This window comes from Geotrypetes seraphini, chromosome 5 (genome assembly GCF_902459505.1).
Source record: "Geotrypetes seraphini chromosome 5, aGeoSer1.1, whole genome shotgun sequence".
Taxonomy (NCBI): domain Eukaryota; kingdom Metazoa; phylum Chordata; class Amphibia; order Gymnophiona; family Dermophiidae; genus Geotrypetes; species Geotrypetes seraphini.
Genome location: NC_047088.1, coordinates 263,784,080 through 263,804,684, shown reverse-complemented (window position 1 = coordinate 263,804,684; position 20,605 = coordinate 263,784,080). Strand labels below are relative to the sequence as shown.

Here is a 20,605-nt window from a genome sequence, read left to right as displayed (position 1 = left end):
TAGAAGAACAGAGCTGCCCGCTGCCAGTTCCAGCCCAGTCTGCACTGGGCCTTTACCAGGAAACAGAATTAAAAGCACAAAGTACAAACAAGTAAAAGTTATTAGTGCAGATGTGGCGTGTCTTAATTGAGTGACTGTTTTAACTTCGGACCGTGCTTTCCTTCAGAGCAGCTCAGATATGAAGCCAAATTTTTTTACATGCAACACACTCTGGCAGGCCTATACTAGCAAATCATAAAATGCAAACCGGCACAGGTAAAACTGCAAAGCCTTTTTTATAGGTAGTTTCAAGTTTATTTAAAAATTTCTTAGACCACCTTCTAGGCGGTGTACAAAAGCGCTAAATCAATGTGTTAAATAAAATACATTTTAAACAAACAAAACCAGAACCAGGAGTAATGACAACTTTTAAAAACATTGACAAACGGGAGCAAAAGGGAAGGAAGGGTTAGAACTACAATTGAAAAGGGGAAAACCCCCCGAAGGGTAAAAAAAACCTTTCTAGAATCTAAGTCGCCCTTAAAAGGACAGTTTAGGTTTCAAAGGCATCGAGAAAGAGAAATGTCTTTAACTTCATCTTAAAGTTGGCAAGAGATGATTCTTCGCGTAAGTAATTCGGGATACGGTTCCAAAGAGAGAAAATTGTAGACCTCATTGTGCTGATATGTTTCAATGAAGGGATAGTAAGGAGTCCTTGTTTGATTACAGGGAATAAGTAGGTTATTAATAAGGTGACCATATGTCCCGTTTTGAACGGGACAGACCCGTTTTCGGATCCCCTGTCCCGTTGTCCCCACACACAGCTTCGGGACACCCAAAATATCCTGTTTTCAGAGACAGCGTCCGGAAGCTGTGCGCGGGGACAACGGGACAGGCGATCACTTTCTGTCCCTCCCCTGACGCACCAAAAAAAACCCCAAATGCCTCTCTCCAGGCCCGATTTAGGTCCACCACCGCTGCTCCTCTGCTGCCACTACTCGAACCCGGAAGCCTTCATCCCGACGTCAATTCTGATGTCGGAGAGGACGTTCCGGGCCAGCCAATCGCTGCCTGGCTGGCCCGGAACGTCCTCTCTGACGTCAGAATTGATGTCGGAAAGGCTTCCGGATTCGAGTAGTTTGCAGCAGAGGAGCAGCGGCGGTGGACCTAAATCGGGCCTGGAGGGAGGCTTTTGTTTTCCGCAGTGGGGGGGGGGAAGAGGTAGGCAGACAGGCAGGCTGGCTGGCTGGCTCTGGGGGAGGGAGGTAGGTAGGCAGGTTTTGGGGGAGGTAGGCAGGCAGGCTGTCAGGCTGGCTGGCTCTGGGGAAGGGAGGGAGGTAGGCAGGCTTTGGGGGAGGTAGGCAGGCAGGCTGGCTAGCTCTGGGGGAGGTAGGTAGGTAGGCAGGCTTTGGGGGAGGTAGGCCGGCAGGCTTTTTGGGAGGGGGTGGGACAAAGGCTGGAAGCTGTGAGGGGACATAGGAAGGAGGGATGAAGGAAGAAGAAAAAACGGCAGAGAAGGGGGGGGTTGTAAGTAGAAGAAAGACTAGAGAGATAAAGGCCTGGACAAAGGGGAAAGACAGGAGGCAGAAGCAGGACTTTGGGAGGTGCAGACAGAGGGGGAGAGTCCCTGAGGAAGAGCAGAGAGATGCAAGATCATAACAGAGGAGGAAGAGAGAGAAAGGGAGACCTGGAACAAAGGTACAAAGGAGAACTGACACTGGATCTGGGGGCACTAAGGACATAGGAAGGAGGCGCTGGAGACACTAAGGACATAGGAAGGTACTGGGGGCACTAAGTACATAGGAAGGAAGGAGGGAAGGAATAGAAAGGGACAATTGTTGGGCCTGAGTGCAGAAAGAAATGAAAGATAGGATGCACAGTCAGAGGGAAACGCAACCAGAGACTCATGAAATCACCAGACAGCAAAGGTAGGAAAAATGATTTTCTTTTCAATTTAGTGATAAAAATGTGTCAGTTTTGAGAATTTATATCTGCTGTCTATATTTTGCACTATATTTGTCTATTTTTCTATAGTTACTGAGGTGACATCGTTGAAAACCCCCAAATATAAATAATTAACATTTTCTCTGCGTATAGGGTGCTTTGTGGTTTTTTTAAAATTTTATGGTTACCATTATGAAATAATAAGATATTGTGTGTACATGAAAAATGAATGGAAGAAATTGGGGGTGGGGCTAGGGTGGGATTGGGGCGGGGCTAGGGTGGGATTGGGGTGGGGCTGGGGCGGGACTGAATATTAATAGATGTCCCGTTTTGATGAAAAAAATAAATGGTCATGTTAGTTATTAATAAATTCAGGCTGATTATTTTCTCTGGTTTTGAAAGTTAGTAAGAGAATTTTAAAGCTGATCCTATGTTCTATTGGTAACCAGTGAGTTGTAACGTGGTCATATTTTTTTGCATTAAATATAATTTTTACTGCGGTGTTTTCTGTTTGGAGTCTTCTTATTTCCTTTCTTGTTATGCCATGAAAGAGGGTGTTACAGTAATCCATACGTGAAATAACAAGAGAGTGGAACTTTTCACAAATGTGTCATCCAGTCTGAACCACAATTTAAGGGTTTTTTGACTCCTTCTCACTCTGTCTATACTCAATCATCAATCAAAACTGCACAAGGACTTTTGAGAGTAAAATACCATCTCTCACCTAGTGCATACAAGAAAAAATTAAATTCTACTTACCCAACTGAAAATCTTTTTGAGGAACCAAGACGAGCCCCCAAAATGTAAGGTTGCAAATAAGCCCCAATGATATAAGGTGGTGGCCTTACAATCTGCCAGGTCCTGGGTTCGATACCCTCGTTGAAGATTCAGTAAGCAGTAAAATTACGGTCAAAAGACAGCTAAGAGTGCTTGCATACAGAATATAATGTGCAGAAACAGGCAAGATTTATAAAGATACATCAAGCATTTCAATTGTAGAGAAAGAAATAGAAATGAGCTTTACAAATGCAGAGACTGCTTCTGTGTTCTTGTGAATGAGAGAGGAAAGACAGTTTACCTGCATGACAGAGGCCATAGGAAAGAAGGAGAGAGAGAGAGAGGGGAAGGGGTGATAGTCCAGACTAGTGCTGCCCAATTCACGATTCAAATCGATTCACTGATTCACTTCGGGTGAATCGATTCAAATTGATTTACCACACCAAAAATTGGCCTCCCGATTTTTTGTCTGACTCTCCCCCCTCCCCCTAAAGCAGGAGCGGGAGTGCTGCCTCTTGCTGGCCTACCGCTCCTGCTTTAGAGGGCGAGTGGGAAGGGTCAGTTGGGAAGTGGCTTCCCCGCTAGTGTCCGGCTTCTCCACAGCAATTTACCTAAATTCAGCAGCCTGCCCTGCAGAAGAAGATCGCTGGCTCTAGCGATGTTTGTAAGCTGCTATACGTCATCCGAGTTGTCTTCTCTCTGCCGCGGTCCCGCCCCTTCTCTGACATCAGAGAAGGGGTGGAACATCAGAGAAGGGGTGGGACCGCAGCAGAGAGAAGATAACTCGGATGACGTATGGCAGCTTACAAAGATCGCTAGAGCCAGCGATCTTCTTCTGCAGGGCAGGCTGCTGAATTTAGATAAATTGAACATGCAGGCCTTCTGGGGGGAGGAGGGTGTAGTCCTTCGTGGGAGGGGTGTTGTAGTCCTTTGTAGGAGGGGTGTAGTCCTTCAGAGGGGTGCTACATGCCTTCGGGTGGGTAAAGCCTTCCAGGGAGGGTACAGGCCTTTGGGAGGGTGCAAACTTCCAGGGAGGGTACAGGCCTTCGGGGGAGGGGGGTGCAACCTTCCAGGGGGGTGCAGCATTCCAGGGGGGTACAGGCCTTCAGAAGAGACAGGCAGGCCTTCAGGGTTGGGGTGTAGGCCTTCAGGGAGGACATGCAGGCCTTCAGGAGTGGGGTATAGGCCTTCAGGGGGGGTGCAGATGTTCAGGGGAGGGGGCCCTGGTGTAGAAGTACACGGAGTGAGGGAGGGAAGGTTAGGGGGGTTCAAAGAGACGTGCATATGCCGGACTTTGGGGGGAAGAAATAATGGGTCTAAAAACAGAAGAAAGGGAGAGAGATGGTGGACAATGGGATTTAGGGATGAAAGGAACAGAAAGGGAGATATGGGGGACCCTGGGGTGGTGGGGAAGGAGGGACAGATGCTGGATGAAAGGGTAGTTGCGAAAAGGTGGGTCTGTGGATGGAGACAAAAAAAAGGAAAGATGCCAGACATTTGGGAAAGGGAAGGGAAACGGAATGGGAGGACAGAGATGGAAGATGGATGGTTAGCACAGAAAAAGAAGAAAGAAGGAGACCCTGGCAAGCAAGTTATCAGAAGACAGCCAGAGCCTGGGACCAACAAGATTTGAACAATGACCAGACAACAAAAGGTAGAAAAACGAATTTTATTTTCTGTTTTATGATTACAATATGTCAGATTTGAAACATGTATCCTGCCAGAGCTAGTGTTAGACCGCAAACGTAAGCTAGGATTTAACAGAGAGAGGAAAAGTCTTTTTTGTTTGTTTATTTTGGTTACACCGCGGCGCCAGTATGGTTAGGAGAAGCCAAAGGGGGTGAAAAAGCTATAAAATAAACCCACCAGGATGTTTGAAAAAAACACCCAATTGGGCAGGAAAATCGAATCGAATTGAATTGAAAAATCGATTCAATAGGCTGAATTGAATTGAATCGAAATTTTTTTTCCTGAATTGGGCAGCACTAGTCCAGACTTCAAAGAGAGAGAGAGCCGTCCAGAGAGAATTCATCTCATATTTATAAGTTTGAGACCTCTTCTAAAAATAGAATCTATTGAAATTAAGTCCCCCTATCTTTTGTAAAGTGTTTGAAACAATGGTGAATAAGGTGATGGGAGGGAGAGACTGGAGAAGAAAAGTGGTAGAAACTGCCTCTCACAGACTGGAGTCAAATGTAATTTCCAGTATCACTCTGACAATGGTTTCTGAATACCCTAACTATGGGCTAGATTCATTAAGGGCACGGATCCGATCCGATCCATGACCAGGGGGCTGATTCACGAATCACCCTCATGTAAATGAGGGTGATCGGAATCACGCCTCCAACCGCCTGCCTGGATCGCTCTATACTGATCCCAAAAACATGCGCAGACCATCTGTAGATGGTCTACGCATGCACTGACCCTCCGAACCTGGCAGAGATTTTTTTTTAACTGTTTTTAAACTTTTTTGCGAGCCCGTGGTTTTAACCCGCTAAGCCTGTGGGTTAAAACCACGGGCTTGCACTGCAGGGAAGGGTGGGAGAGTTGGAACTGCAGGAGTTCAGGGCAGGCAGGTGTTCGGGGAGGGGAAGAGAAAGAAGAAAAGAAAGGGAGGAGATGATGCACATGGATGGAGGAGAGGGGAAGAGAAAAGAGAAGGAGGAGATGGTGCATATGGATGGAGGGGAGGGGAAGAGAAAGAGGAAAAGAGAGGGAGGAGATGGTGCACATGGATGGAGGGGAGGGGAAGAGAAAAGAGAAGGAGGAGATGGTGCACATGGATGGAGGGGAGGGGAATAGAAAGAAGAAAAGAGAGGGAGGAGATGGTGCACATGGATGGAGGGGAGGGGAAGAGAAAAGAGAAAGAGGAGATGGTGCACATGGATGGAGGGTAGGGAAGAGAAAGAAGAAAAGAGAGGGAGGAGATGGTGCACATGGATGGAGGGGAGAGGAAGAGAAAAGAGAAGGAGGAGATGGTGCACATGGATGGAGGGGAGGGGAAGAGAAAGAAGAAAAGAGAGGGAGGAGATGGCGCACATGGATGGAGGGGAAGAGAAAGAAGAAAAGAGAGGGAGGAGATGGTGCACATGGATGGAGGGGAGAGGAAGAGAAAAGAGAAGGAGGAGATGGTGCACATGGATGGAGGGGAGGGGAAGAGAAAGAAGAAAAGAGAGGGAGGAGATGGTGCACATGGATGGAGGGGAGGGGAAGAGAAAAGAGAAGGAGGAGATGGTGCACATGGATGGAGGGGAAGAGAAAAGAAAAGAGAGGGAGGAGATGGTGCACATGGATGGAGGGGAGGGGAAGAGAAAAGAGAAGGAGGAGATGGTGCACATGGATGGAGGAGATGGAATGGGAAGAGGAGGGGAGATGGTGCATATGAAGGGGAGGGGATAAGAGGAGAGGGAAACGTCCAAAGTCAGACTTAGAAGTCCTATTGAAATGACCCTCTATGTGTCTTAGTATGAATAAAATTATGAGCGCCTTATACTGACATACACTAATGGATTTAGCATGCATTAAATGCTAAGAAACTCCATCTGAAGAACATGGTCTTCTTGGCATTTAGTTTGTGCTCTTCGTTAGCGTCTGCTAAATCCATCAGTAAAAAAAGAGCCCTATATAATTTAGGATCAGTTCCAAATGGCTTACATTGTAAATCATTTCCTTAAGAAGATGTTTAATGTCTACATGTGCAGTTACGACTGAAGAGGAGGGAAGGATAAGGCTGGTGGTGGCAGGCCTAGGAGGAGGGGGTGGGGTGTGTATGAGAGGGTGAGTGTATCTAAGGGGAGGAGAGATGGAACTAGGGAAGATCCCCCGTCTTGCTTTTTGTCCCTCCAGGCCAGCTCTAACTCTACCTGCCAGTAAGAGACAGTCAGATGTGCTTAACCGCTCTAGAGGTCACCCCCTAGGGTTCAGGGACTCTGGTCATGAATGGGATGTTTACATTTCAGTTATCCTCAAACGTTTTCTTCCGGAGAGCAGAACAGATCCGAGCCACTGTTAAATTCCTTGGACATGGCTTTGCTCGACCAACTGAAGCACCCCAGACCTTGGCATTTAGGGGAAGCTTAAGTCCTGGCAAGGCTGGGACCCTCTTTCACTTCCGGTATGCATAGGATCAGCTCCCCTGTATCATAACTGCACCTCTCTGACTTTCAGCTCATCGAAAAGAAGGTGTATGGGCCCATATGGAAGTCCAGGTTTGGAGCCCTCAAGATGACACACATTGCGTGCCCTGAGCTGACGGAGAAGGTGCTGAGACAGGATGGGAAGTACCCTATGAGGAGCGACATGGAGGTCTGGAAAGCGCACCGTGACAAGCGAGATTTGGCCTATGGCCCCATAACTGAGTAAGTAACCGCGGCCCAACAAATGCGTGCAGGACAATGGCGCCCCATCAATTGCGCTCTATACAGTGGATACTATTTTGTCTTTTTGAGGGTTATAAAGTAACCCTGAACCCCTCCCCCCTCTACACTTGGTATTTAGAGGATTTCCTCATCTAAACCTTAGCCTAACACTAGCGCAATTGATGGGCTGCCATTGTCCTGCGCGCATTTGTCGGTGTACCCACATTAACATATGTTTTCCAGAGACAGTAAGGCGCAAGGCATGAGTCTAGGTAGGGGAGCGGGGTGGGAGGAGTAGCATATGAGAACAAAGAAGGAGAAAGAGAAAACTGATGGGAGCAGCGCATGTTATACGTGGGAACAGTATCGCTGATTGCATTGGAAAATAGACTTCCAGTTCGTCTGTCATACGTATGTTTTCCCACCGTTCTCCCAGGGAAGGCGAGCGCTGGCACGCACTGCGCACAGTCTTGAACCAGAGGATGCTGAAGCCGCGGGAAGCCATGCGGTACACTGCAATCATTAACGAAGTGGTCTCCGACCTCCTTCTAAAGCTCCAGGACATGAAGGAGGAGAGCTCCTCAGGAGCGATGGTGAACGACATAGTCCATGTCTTCTACAGATTCGCTTTTGAAGGTACATGGCCTGCAAAGAGTGATCAGAAATTGACTTTTTCCATCCCACATCACAGCAGGGCCTCCATAGCTTGATGGGTGACTGACTGTGCTGTAGGGTCCAGCCATTGTTCTGGGATTCAATGCTCGGATACTTTGGAGGCTGTAATACTATAAAGTAAATCCAACTGCCCAATTGCTGCTTAAGTCAAGCTTTTGAGGTGTCAGTGTACTTCCATTTCAAAAGGAGAGGTGACGAATTGAGCTCACATTAAAGTCCCCACCACTCTGAGGGTTAGATCTCAAGTTTAATCTTTATTTGTTTCAAGTTTAATCTTTATTTGATGAATCGCTTATAACAATATCTAAGCGATGTACAGTATAAAAACCATCAGATTGTGGTAATACATTTAGTTTACAAAGGTCAATTAAAAGACAAACAATGTTGGACTAACAAGAAGGGTGGGAAGGGAGGGGAAAAGTTACAATTTTGTTTTATAATAGAAATTAACATCAAAAGGGAAGCACATTGGGTAGTAATGGGTTAAGATGAAATAAGAAGAATGTGAAAACTTAAAATGTTATGTTTTATGAATCGAAAGCGTCTTGAAATAGATATGTTTTTAAAATTTTCTTAAACGTGACAAGGTCTGTTTCGTTTTTAATATAATTAGGAAGGGAGTTCCATAATGTAGGGGCTTTCACAGAAAACATATCATTTCGTCTTGTACCTATGATTCTTAGCGAAGGGATTGAAAGCAATTGTAATGAAGAGGATCTTAACGAACGAGAGGATTTCTATGGGACAATCATTTTTGCAATATATTGGGGTTCGTTAAAGGTCAGCGTTTTGTAAACCAAAAATAAAATTTTAAAGGTAATTCGATGAGTTATGGGAAGCCAATCTCACATAAAATCAGATAGCTGCTTGTTCTGACCTACAGAACCGTTGGGGAAAAGTCAGAAGCTTTGGTTTGGCTTTTTCTGGGGGGTGGGTTCTCTTTTCTTTCATTGGGTACAAGAACTTCTGCAACCACAGTATGACTGGGGAACCTCATGTCACCAAAGCTGCTGCCTCTAAGCAGACGGAAGCTGTTATTTGAGGAGAGGGCCTGGTTCCACGTGCCTCATGAAGGAAGTGAAGGAACCGAGAGAAGAGGTGGCAAGACGGAGAAGCCTTTGCAAAAATGAAATGCTTCATGAAACATCAAAGATGTCCAGTGCTAAGAGAGGACAGCTGGTTAATTATCGAGCTACCGCTGTATAGGGTTACCAGATTGTACGATTGTAAAATCCGGACGCCCTAGACCTGCCCCCCCTTTCCCGGTCCTGCCCTAGCTCCGCCCCCTCTTTGCTTGATTTGGTCGGGCAGGAGGCAATCCGCGCATGCGCAACGCAACTGAGAGGAGGCTTTTCGAAACCCGGACAAAGTGTCGGGTTTTGAAAAGCCGTCTGGGGAAATCTGGACGTCTGAGAACCCTGTAGAATGTTAACCCCCAACTCCATCCTGATTCCCCCGGCACTAACCAGAGAGTGGCATGGCCGTCAGACAGGATAGTCAAGTGCCGATGAATATCGTGCTCGTTAAGCAGACAGGAGTCTCTGTTACCTGGTTAACTAGTACTCAGTCTGCCTCCCAAACTTTTAGCTGTTTTCTGAACTGCAAAAAAATCACCCATGAGACGTCATTCTTAGGGATCCGATTCAGTGGCATAGCGAGGGTGAGAGGCGTCCCTCCCCCACCCTCTTCTCCGTCCCCCTCCTGCTGTGCGTACACCCCTTCCCTTCCCCTGTACCTTTTTAACGTTTGCGGCGCGAGCAGCCACCCCCAACCTGCTCGCACCAGCTCTTCCTCTGCCGCCACTTCCTACGCGAGGGTCTGGGAAATGACGGAGCTGATGCGGGCGCGAGCAGCAGGTTGGGGTGGCTGCTCGTACCGCGTACCGGGGGAAGGGAAGCGGCGTGGACGCGCGGTAGTGGGAGGGCAGGCAAGGAGGGTGCGAGGAGGTGGACGGGGGCTTGCGCCCCCACCAAGACGACGCCTGGGGCAGAACGTTCCTCCTTTACGACGCCACTGATCAGATGCCAAGGCTTTCTTCCCATTACTGGATGACGAAGAGACAGATTCATCCAGGCTAAAAGCCCACTTCTTCGAGGGTGATTTTAACTCTTAATCTCGCTCGCCTGCCTGAGAAACTCCTGTTTATCTGTTGACTAGATTGTAAGCTCTACTGAGCAGGGACTGTCTCTTGAATGTTTTAATGTACATCTAGCAACACTAAAGAAATTATAAGTAGGAGTAATGAGGGACTTGGCAGAGGAACAATACCCTACCTGTATGATAAATTTATGTAAGAAATCTCAGCCATACAAATAATAGAATTCGGAATGTACTTGTTTTGATAAATCTGCTTAAGAACTTCACCCATGCAATTAATGTAATCCGATATGTAATTCATCTGCGTCTGGCAGATCCTCTTTGCTGTAAACCACTCTGAACTGTCAAGGTATAGCGGGTTATAAACAAGTTTGAATTTGGTATATAAGGATGTAGGGGAAAATGAAGCCAGTCATTATACCAGGCCTTCAACTAATGGAGTCCTTCTAAAGCAGGTGAAAAATGATCCCTAATGCCATATTTTGAACTAGCTCCAGCTTTTGCAATTTCCTCCTACAGCAGTCCTACCTCAAGGAAATCAAGGATGGATTTCTGTAATTAAATCCCTCTTCTCTGAGTAGAAACAGAACTGGCAAGCAAGTTACCAAGTCACGTGCAGTAAGAATTTTTCGCTAGAAGGGCCATGCAACCATTTTCCTGGTCATGGGCACCTCATACCAAAGGCTTGGGGTGTTTCTAGTCCAGCACTGACAGCTGCATTTTGAATTGTCCAGCTTGCTTTTGCCCTGACGTGTTGTCCCATGTACCTCCAGGGATCTCCTCCATTCTGTTCGAGACCCGCATGGGTGCCCTGCAGAAACAGATCCCACCGGAGACTCAGAGATTCATCAACTCCGTTGACGTCATGTTGAGGAATTCTATCTATGCCACGCTGCTGCCCAAATGGACCAGGAACATCCTGCCCTATTGGAATCGCTTTATAGAAGGCTCGGACACCATCTTTGCTTTCGGTGAGACAGAATCAGTCTTTGTCAGTTTACTAAGCCAAGGAAGAATGCGCTCAATTCAGTCCCTGTGGGATTTGCTGAAATGCACTAGAATTTCTTATGACCTTGTCTGGCCCAGAATGCGCATTCTAGGCCAGGGGTCTTCAAATCCAGCCCTTGAGATCCACAACCTTGCTTGGTTTTCAGGATTTCTATAATGAATATACATGAGATCAATTTGCATTCATATCACCTACAATTCACGTAATAGCTCCAGAAAATGTCAGCACCCAAATATTACAGAAGCTTTGATATTTAAATTCTTTCAATACTTAATCACCTTTAATGTCTTCTATAACCTTCCTCCCCCTTCAGTCTGTGCTATCCGCATGTTATATTTATGAATTGAATCAAGATCATATATGATTAGGGATTTACAATGGAGATTGGGGGGAGTTTGATGTTTATGATGTTATGTATTGTGTGGTATGTGTATGTTTGTAATATTTCTTTGATTTAAGATAATTTATTGTCATGAAACTTACTTGCTCCACTTCATCACTGACGCTGAAACCGTGGATTGAAGACAAAGTTTTATTTTATTTTTCTTTCCAGCTTATGATTTCTCTTTAATCTTATCTATTGTTTTGCCTTTTGTCTTTGTTTTGTTCTATTTCTATCATTTAAATTTCTCCAGAATTCTACTGTTCAACGGCTCCCCCTTCTGCTTCTATTCCTTTCTCTCCTCTCTTCTACCTTCCAAAGTATTTAGATCAATGCTGTCTTGTTAAAATGTTTATTTTATTTTTATTTTTCCTCTAACTCTACTTTTCACTTCTCTATTACCCTCCAGGTACTTTAGTTAGATTGTGAGCCTTCGGGACAGTAAGGGAATTTTCCAAGTACCTTTCTTATTTCTAATCTTAATGTATATTTTCTGTAAACCGCTTAGAACCTAACGGATGTAGCGGTATATAAGAAATAAATTACATTACATTACATTACATTACATGGACCATTTGGCCTTCATCTGCCATCATGTTTCTAGGTTTCTATAACCATAAAGCTCTATGACATCACAATGCAGGCAAAGAGCCTTAGCCAATGGGAAGAAGATATGCAAATGTTAAGAGCCTTAGCCAATAGGGAGAGGAGGAGATAGTGGATGCTGCAGAATTCTACTGTTCAACGGCTCCCCCTTCTGCTTCTATTCCTTTCTCTCCTCTCTTCTACCTTCCAAAGTATTTAGATCAATGCTGTCTTGTTAAAATGTTTATTTTATTTTTATTTTTCCTCTAACTCTACTTTTCACTTCTCTATTACCCTCCAGGTACTTTAGTTAGATTGTGAGCCTTCGGGACAGTAAGGGAATTTTTCAAGTACCTTTCTTATTTCTAATCTTAATGTATATTTTCTGTAAACCGCTTAGAACCTAACGGATGTAGCGGTATATAAGAAATAAATTACATTACATTACAAATATTCATTGTGGAAATCCTGAAAACCAGGCTCAGCTCTGAACCTCAAGGACTGGATTTGAAGACCCCTGTTCAGACCATGCACAATCACCAGAGAGTTACATCACGATTTCCCCCATGAATATGCATGAGATCTATTTGCATGCACTGCTTTCATTGTATGCTAATAAATCTCATGCATATTCATTGGGGAAATCCTGACACCCCGACTGGATTGCGGCCCTTGAGAACCGACATTTGACACCCCTGGGCTATGAGGTTCTGAGGGACCATCTCCCCCATAAGTAAAATACCATCGGTCCCCTCGCCATCTCCCCCTTCTGGCATAATTCCCACTTACCCCCCCAAACTACCCCAACATAACTGAATGTAATACCTGCTTCCACTGAGCCTTTTGTAAAATATTCTGCCAATTGTGACTATCAAGGCTTGAGGTCCTTTTTCTCACCTAGATGGACTACACAGATTTGGCCTTTACATTAGAGAATGACACAGGGACAATTTTTTCCCCATCCCATCGCTGTCCTTGTCCCCGCCCCACTCCTGTAAGCTCTGCCTTAACCGCACAACCCTCGAACACTTATAATTTTAAATTGTTTGAGGCTTGTGCAGATAAGGACGGAGCTTAGGCATTGGTGGAATGAGGCATTATGACATCACAATAGGATTTTCAAGCGTTTGAGGCTTGTGCAGATGAGGACGGAGCTTAGGCATTGGTGGAATGAGGCATTATGACATCACACTCTGAGCTCTAGAATGTTGCTACTTATGATTTCAAAGTGTTTGAGGCTTGTGCAGATGAGGACGGAGCTTAGGCATTGGTGGAATGAGGCATTATGATATCACAATCTAAGCTCTAGAATGTTGCCACTTATTATTTTAAAGCGTCTGAGGCTTGTGCAGATGAGGATGGAGCTTAGGCATTGGTGGAATGAGGCATTATGATATCACAATAGTATTTTAAAGCGTTTGAGGCTTGTGCAGATGAGGACGGAGCTTAGGCATTGGTGGAATGAGGCATTATGACATCACAATCTGAGCTCTAGAATGTTGCTATTTAGGATTTTAAAGCTTTTGAGGCTTGTGCAGGTGAGGACAGAGCTTAGGCATTGGTGGAATGAGGCATTATGACATCACACTCTGAGCTCTAGAATGTTGCCACTTAGGATTTTAAAGTGTTTTAGGCTTGTGCAGGTGAGGACGGAGCTTAGGCATTGGTGGAATGAGGCATTATGACATCACAATCTGAGCTCTAGAATGTTGCTATTTAGGATTTTAAAGCATTTGAGGCTTGTGCAGATGAGGATGGAGCTTAGGCATTGGTGGAATGAGGCATTATGACATCATATTCTCAGCTCTAGAATGTTGCTATTTAGGATTTTAAAGCATTTGAGGCTTGTGCAGATGAGGACGGAGCTTGCAGGAATGGGGCAGGGACAGGGAAAGAACTCGCCGGGACAGGAAAATGAGTTCCTGTGGGGACAGGGGAAAATTTGTCCCTATGTCATTCTCTACTTCACATGTACTTAATGGAAGCCAAAGGTCTGAGGATATGGTAGAGAAATTCAAAGACCTGAAAAGTGCCAAGAAGTAAACTCTTTTCATGGGAACTTTAAATTAATAACTCTCAAATGTAATTTTTTGTTGGTTTTGTAATTTTATAATTTGAATTATTATGAGCTGTGAAAAACATTTGCTCCATTTCGTGTGCCAGACACTGGCCTAATGGTTAGATCAGCAAACTGAGAACTAGGGCAATTCAGCATTCAAACACCATTGCCTCTAAACTAAACATTGGCAAATTAGGGAAGTCTCTACTGTGGAATGATTTTCCTATTCATCTGTGCGATCTGGGTTCTTTCCAATCATTTCGAAAACATCTGAAAACTTGGCTTTTTTCAAAGTTGTAAATTCCGCTCCTACCAGACTATTCCAAATCCACATTGTATCTGCTCTCCTTTCTCATTTTCTTGTAAACCGTGCCGAGCTCTACTGTTATAGAGAAGATGCGGTATAGAAGCCTAAGGTTTAGTTTCGTTTAAACCTTAGTTTTTACACTGGGTCATCAACCAATCTGGAGCTCGACTCGGTTAACATTAAGAATAGAGTAATGCAAAAGAACAGAACCAAAGAAATCTAATTTGGAAAAAGTAGAATCATTAATTTCCAAAATGTTTGGCGAACAAGACTGTCTTCAGAGCTTTCCTGAAATATAAGATGGGGCCTCTCCTTGCGATCTTAAATAAGTCATTTAACCCTCTACAAACGTAGACCGTCAACCCTCCAGAGACAGAGAAACACCTACTGCACCTGAAAGTAACTCACCTTGAACTATAAATGGAAAGGGGTAATTGAATGGATGGGGATCTGACCTGCCAGCTTGATATTCTCTTTTATCTGTCCATTTTTTCCATGTCACATGCAGGAAAGAAACTGATTGATCAGAAGATGGAGCTACTGCAGGCGAGGATGAAGCGTGGAGAGGAAGTGGAGGGGGAATATCTCACCTACCTGTTGTCTAATGGCAAACTGAGCCTCAAGGAGGTGTATGGCAGCATGGCTGAGCTGCTCCTGGCCGGCGTGGACACGGTATGTACTCCAGTGCAGAGAAGTGAAAGAAGAGGGAAGGGTCAGAACAGAGAGAGACTTTCATCCAGGGCTCAAAGAAGAAAACGACAAAGCAGCTAGGATTCTGTTCACGTCCATTTTATCTGCATCGCCCTCAAAGGTCAGGGTCTCACTTCCATGCTATTGCATGCCAAGAGAACATTAGCACAATTCCTCATTGTCTGTTTCTCCCACTCCGTTGTGATTTCATAATTCTGCCACTGATTCTTGAAACACTTAAAATTCATAGCACAATCCTCAGCCAAACTCAGTGGCAGCAGAATTGGAATTCCATCATTAATTTACTTGTGATACCAAGTAAAGTGACATACTGAAACACTCCAAGGCTGGTTAAAACGGCTCAACAACCACAAGCGAGGTATTTCTACTCCAGTTCCTTGAGAGATCTTAGAGATATAACGGCTAGTGTGACCTGTCACAGTGCACGATGGGAAGTCAGGAGGAAAGTACAAGGCCTGGAGCTCAAGAGAACAGACATGCGGAGCATCCCATTTATGTAGAGACAAAGTATTGACGTTTATAAGCAAACAAGAACTGCAGTAATGGTAGAAAGATGTGGTCTTCCATCAGCTACAACCTTCTAGCCTGAGCTAAAGGACTGCAGCTTATGAGGGTTGCCAACTGGCCACAGTTATGCAATGGTCAGACTGGCTGCTGGCAGACCATTAAAACAGTAACAAAAAAGCCATTTTTTTCCACCATGGTCTGACAACTCTCCCTCTTCGTCTCTCCTCTTTCTTTCTTCCTCCCACCACCCTTCGCTCATGTGGGTCCAACAACATCTTTCCCTCCCCCTCAATGGCCCTCAAAAACCAGTGAGTCACAGGTAGCACTGATGACAGGCTTCCTCCAGCTATCCCTGTCCTTCTCTCTGCTTGGTCTCACCTTTTCTGATGCATCTTCCTGTGGATGAAACCAAGCAAAGTGAAGGACTGGGGCAGCCGGAAGCAGCATGTTTTCAATACAGCACATGACTTACTTACTAGTTTTTGTGGAGGGGGAAAAGAGGGGAAGAAGCCAGATTCACAAACTGAGGGAGGGGGGAGTGGAAGACATGCTAGACTTATTGGAGGGTGGATGTCAGACCCATGGGATGGAGTGAGATGCCAAATACAGAGTAGGGAGAGATGTCAGACCCCAGAATGTGGGAAGGAAGTGATACTAGACCCATGGGAAAATGCCAGACCCATGAGATGGGGAGAAAGAGAGAGAAGCCAGACCTGAAGGTCAGGGGTCTAGAGGGAGAGATGCCCACTGGGACAGCCTGATCAGCACCCAATCATCCCGCCATTGGTCTTGGCTTCTGATTTAGCTTGGGCACTGGGTGGGTGTAGTTATGTGCTTAACTCCCTCCTCTTTCCTGCCAAGCCCCCCTTTACCCGGCTCCCAAGTTCTCACCCAGTCTGTAGAAGCTGTCAGGAGTGGGTGATGACTGGTGTCCCCAGGGCCATAAGCCTAGTTTTGCAGTAGTCTCCTGGGGCCTTTGGTCCTTTCAAGAGTCTACTGGCTGGTCCCCAGTGGAGTCCTCCTCCCCTTTTGGGTTGCTAGTTCTGACACACACCTCAGCAGCCTGAGCTATCAGCCCAACTCCTCAGGAGTACCACTAGTGGTCCAGCTCTGCCTGTGCACAGCATACCAGCTCTGAAAAGAGCTCTGTGTCAGCCATTGACAGAGTTCCCCCTCTAGGGGGCCACCTCCCAACTGAAGAAACTGCTCAGCCATCATTCTAGGTAGTGCAAGCTCATAGACTCTAGCTCAGACATGGCCTGCGGACCATATCCGGTCCATTTAGATGTTTAAACCGGCCCGCCGACCGTCTGGCCCTTCTCCACAACTGGTGTGTGGAAGGAGTGCGTCACTGCCGACCTTTGTTCGGAGTGGTTTAGCGGGTGGCACGGTTGTGCATTGCAAATGGCTAAGTGGATGAAGTGCTTGTGGAAGGTGCGAGCTGCAGCGCTTTAGGAGAGCTACTCCCTAGTTCTTCCCTGCACAGTGGGGCCACCATGCAAAGCACCAGCACTGCTAGTCCAGGCAAGTACTTAGAGGGGATGGGAGGATTAGGGCTTGCGAAGCTACTGGACTAAGGAAAATAAAAGGAGAGCTGCTACTGAACCTGGAGGGAGGAAGAAGAAGAGATGCTTCTGGGAGGGAAGGAGGGAAATGGAAGGGAAGAGAGTTACTGTTGAATAGGGGGAGGAGGGAAGGGAGAAGGAGTACTGCTGGACAGGGGAGGAAGAAAAAGGGAAGGAAACAGCTGGCAGGGAGAATAGAGGAGGGGAAGGGTTAAGGGTGGAATGGTGAAATCAGATGAGGGAAAGGGGAGAGACTGAGGAATGAGAAAGTAGAGAGAGATTGATGCTGGGAAGGGGCTCAGCAGAGAAATAAGAAGAGAGGGACAAAGATACTAGATCTGGTGTAGGAAAGATAAAAATGAAGAGAGCAGTGAAGCTGGAATGAATCATGTAAAAAGGAGAGAGTGGGCACAGGCTGGATGGAAAGGGGAGAGGGGCATAGAAAGAAGGGGAGAGGGCAGACAGTGGATGGAAGGGGCAGATGCTGGATTGAAGAGACAGAGAGGGCAGACGCTGGAAGGAAGAGAGTGAAAAGAAGATGAAAGCAGAAACCAGAGACAACAGTCTGCCCTTTTGGGGGGGGGGTGTTCATTCTGCTTTAGCCCTTTCTCTTACCATCATCATTCTGCGGTGCATCAGACCTCCCCCCTCCCACACACCTCCCCGGCGGAGCATCAGACCCCCCACCCCCACACGGCCTGGCCCAGCCCCTCTAGCAAATTTAAGAACCCACGGTGGCCTATGAATCAAAAAGTTTGCCCACCCCTGCTCTAGCTCATATGGGCTCATTTCTTTTAGCAATCTAGCTTGATGGGTTTGTCTTGTCCAACTAGTTCTCCTCCTCTTGTCTAGACTCGGGGGGAGTGGATTTCCATTCCCCCCCCCAACCTATTTTTGATTCTGCTCTTTTTGGTTTTATTCTCCTACTCATCTGAACCCACAAGCTTTATTTCCACCCAAGAACCACTCTTAAACAAGTCACAACATCCCTCAGAAATGTCACTGATTTCATCTTTCAATGTATCATTTGCCTGGTTGCATTGCATAATTCCCCTTCTGTTGTATAACCTAAGTAGAACAGTTGCAACTGTTCCCATTCGTTTTCCATGTAAAGCAGAAAAGTACTGGTTAAAAATCAAACTAAGCATAAAGACTGTCTCCTTTTCAGTTCTGTTAGAAACCCACTGCCATGGTAGGGGGAGGGGGGTCATCAGTATGTAGTTTCTGTGAAGGGGATTAATATAAAACCAAATCTTTTCCAGAGAAAGGAAAATGGTAAAACTAGATGACATAAATTGAAGTTGTGGGGCAGTAGACTTTATCTACTTGAGGAAAGTCAAAGCCAAAAGTCATAACATGAGATTAGAACTGAACATAAACAAGACGAAGATCATGAACATTGAAAATGAGGAAGATTTTGAGCTTGAAGGCAATAGAACAGAAATCGTAAAGGATTTCAGTCTCCTGGGCTCTTTTGTAAACAAGGAAGCAACGAGCAGGGAAGAAATAGTCCACAGAACAGCAATGGGTCGCTCTTCAATGAAGGTTCTCGACAAAGTATTCGATAACACTCCAAATGAAGGTCAGACTTGCCCACGCACTCATTTTCTCAGTGCTCAGTTACGGATGTGAAAGCTGGACACTACGGAAACAAGACAGAAAGAAGATGGACTCATTTGAGCTTTGGTACTGGAGAAGGATCTTATGCGTTGCCATGGACTGCCAGAAGACCTAACAAATCGATTCTGGAAGAGATCAATCCGGCTATGGCACTCGAAGCCCAAATGATGAAGGTACAATGGTCTTATTTTGGTCACATCATCAGAAGAAAAAGATCATTGGAGAAGGACATCATGTTTGGGAAGATCGAAGGAGCCATGTGAAGAGGGATGACACTCAAGGACCTTACTGGACTAGCACAAAACCAGATTCTTTTAAAATCTGTAATTCATCAAGTCTCTAGGACTCAAACACGAGTCGATGGCACTTAACTAAGACCTAGGAGTAACGTTAGGAAATTCTTTTTCACGGAGAGGTAGTCGTTGCCTGGAATGGAGAGGAAAATGGTGACGGAATTCCAAAAAGCGTGGGATGAACACAGGGGATATGAATGGTGCTGGGCAGACATTACGCTCTGATATTGTGTTTATTGTTCCCTGATGGCTGTTTCTTCCACTTTTTAAAAAAATATTAATTGAAGTGCTTATTCATTGGTTTTGTTTGATATTTTTTGGGCTTTTCTTGCATTATTTTCATCTGAATATTATAGTGGATTGTTTGATTTTTTTTTTTTTTTTCTTAGACATGTATCAAAGTGTTATTTTGCTGTAAACTAGTCTTTTTGATTGTAAACTGCTTTTAAACATTTGTACCGAGTGGTAAATAAAGTGAATAAATCAAACCAAGGGAGAGGCATAGGCAAAGTAAGGCAAGGACACGGAGCAGGCCTGGTGACAAACAGCCACGCCACTCTCTGAGCTCTTTAGGAGCAGTCGGTTTTATTTTCTTTATTATTTTCTTTTATTACTTTATTTCTGCGCTCCCGAGAGAGGTGGTGGAGAGTAAAACTGTGACTGAGTTCAAAGAAGCGTGGGATGAACACAGAGGATCTAGAATCAGAAAATAATATTAAATATTGAAGAACTAAGGCCAGACTTGCACGGTCTGTGTCTGTATATGGCCGTTTGGTGGAGGATGGGCTGGGGAGGGCTTCAATGGCTGGGAGGGTGTAGATGGACTGGAATGGACTTTGACGGAGACTTCAGTAGTTGAACCTAATAACAGTCCCGGGCAGAGCTTTGGGTTCTTGCCCAGAAATAGCTAAGAAGAAGAAGAAATGAAAAAAAAATCAACAAATTGTTAGATTGAATCAGGTTGGGCAGACTAGATGGACCATTCGGGTCTTTATCTGCCGTCATCTACTATGTTACTCTGTTTTATTATTTTACTAGTCTTTAAGCCCGTTACATTAACGGGTGCTAGAATAGATGTGTCTGTCTGTTTCTTTATCTCTCCTTGGCCACTGTCTGTATCCTTCTGTCCCCCCCCCTGAGCAAAGCTGTCTGTCCCCAGAACACACCTCCCCCCCAAAGCAGCCACCTTTCCCTCTCCCTAACTGTCTCTCCATGGCCCTCTTCTGTCTCCCCCCCGAGCAAAGCTATCTGTCCCCAGCACACCTCCCCCCAAAGCAGCCCCCTTTCCCTCTCCCTATCTCTCTATGGCCCCTTCTGTCTCCCCCCAGCACACCCCTCCCCCCAAAGCAGCCCCCTTTCCCTCTCCCTATCTCTCTATGGCCCCTTCTGTCTCCCCCCAGCACACCCCTCCCCCCAAAGCAGCCCCCTTTCCCTCTCCCTATCTCTCTATGGCCCCTTCTGTCTCCCCCCAGCACACCCCTCCCCCCAAAGCAGCCCCCTTTCCCTCTCCCTATCTCTCTATGGCCCCTTCTGTCTCCCCCCAGCACACCCCTCCCCCCAAAGCAGCCCCCTTTCCCTCTCCCTATCTCTCTATGGCCCCTTCTGTCTCCCCCCAGCACACCCCTCCCCCCAAAGCAGCCCCCTTGCCCTCTCCCTATCTCTCCATGGCCCCTTCTGTCTCCCCCCAGCACACCCCTCCCCCCAAAGCAGCCCCCTTTCCCTCTCCCTATCTCTCCA

The 20,605-nt window shown here is 45.9% G+C and overlaps 1 protein-coding gene across 1 annotated transcript in view; it reads left to right on the top strand.

Moving 5' to 3' along the window:
* The window catches only part of LOC117361539 (sterol 26-hydroxylase, mitochondrial-like), a 46,666-nt gene that overhangs the window by 14,877 nt on the left and 11,184 nt on the right, over positions 1–20,605 (top strand). Inside the window, exons 2-5 of the mRNA XM_033947007.1 lie at positions 6,868–7,058; positions 7,495–7,694; positions 10,604–10,801; positions 14,681–14,844. Coding sequence (XP_033802898.1) covers positions 6,868–7,058; positions 7,495–7,694; positions 10,604–10,801; positions 14,681–14,844 — 753 coding nt within the window. The remainder of the gene's footprint in view (positions 1–6,867; positions 7,059–7,494; positions 7,695–10,603; positions 10,802–14,680; positions 14,845–20,605) is intronic.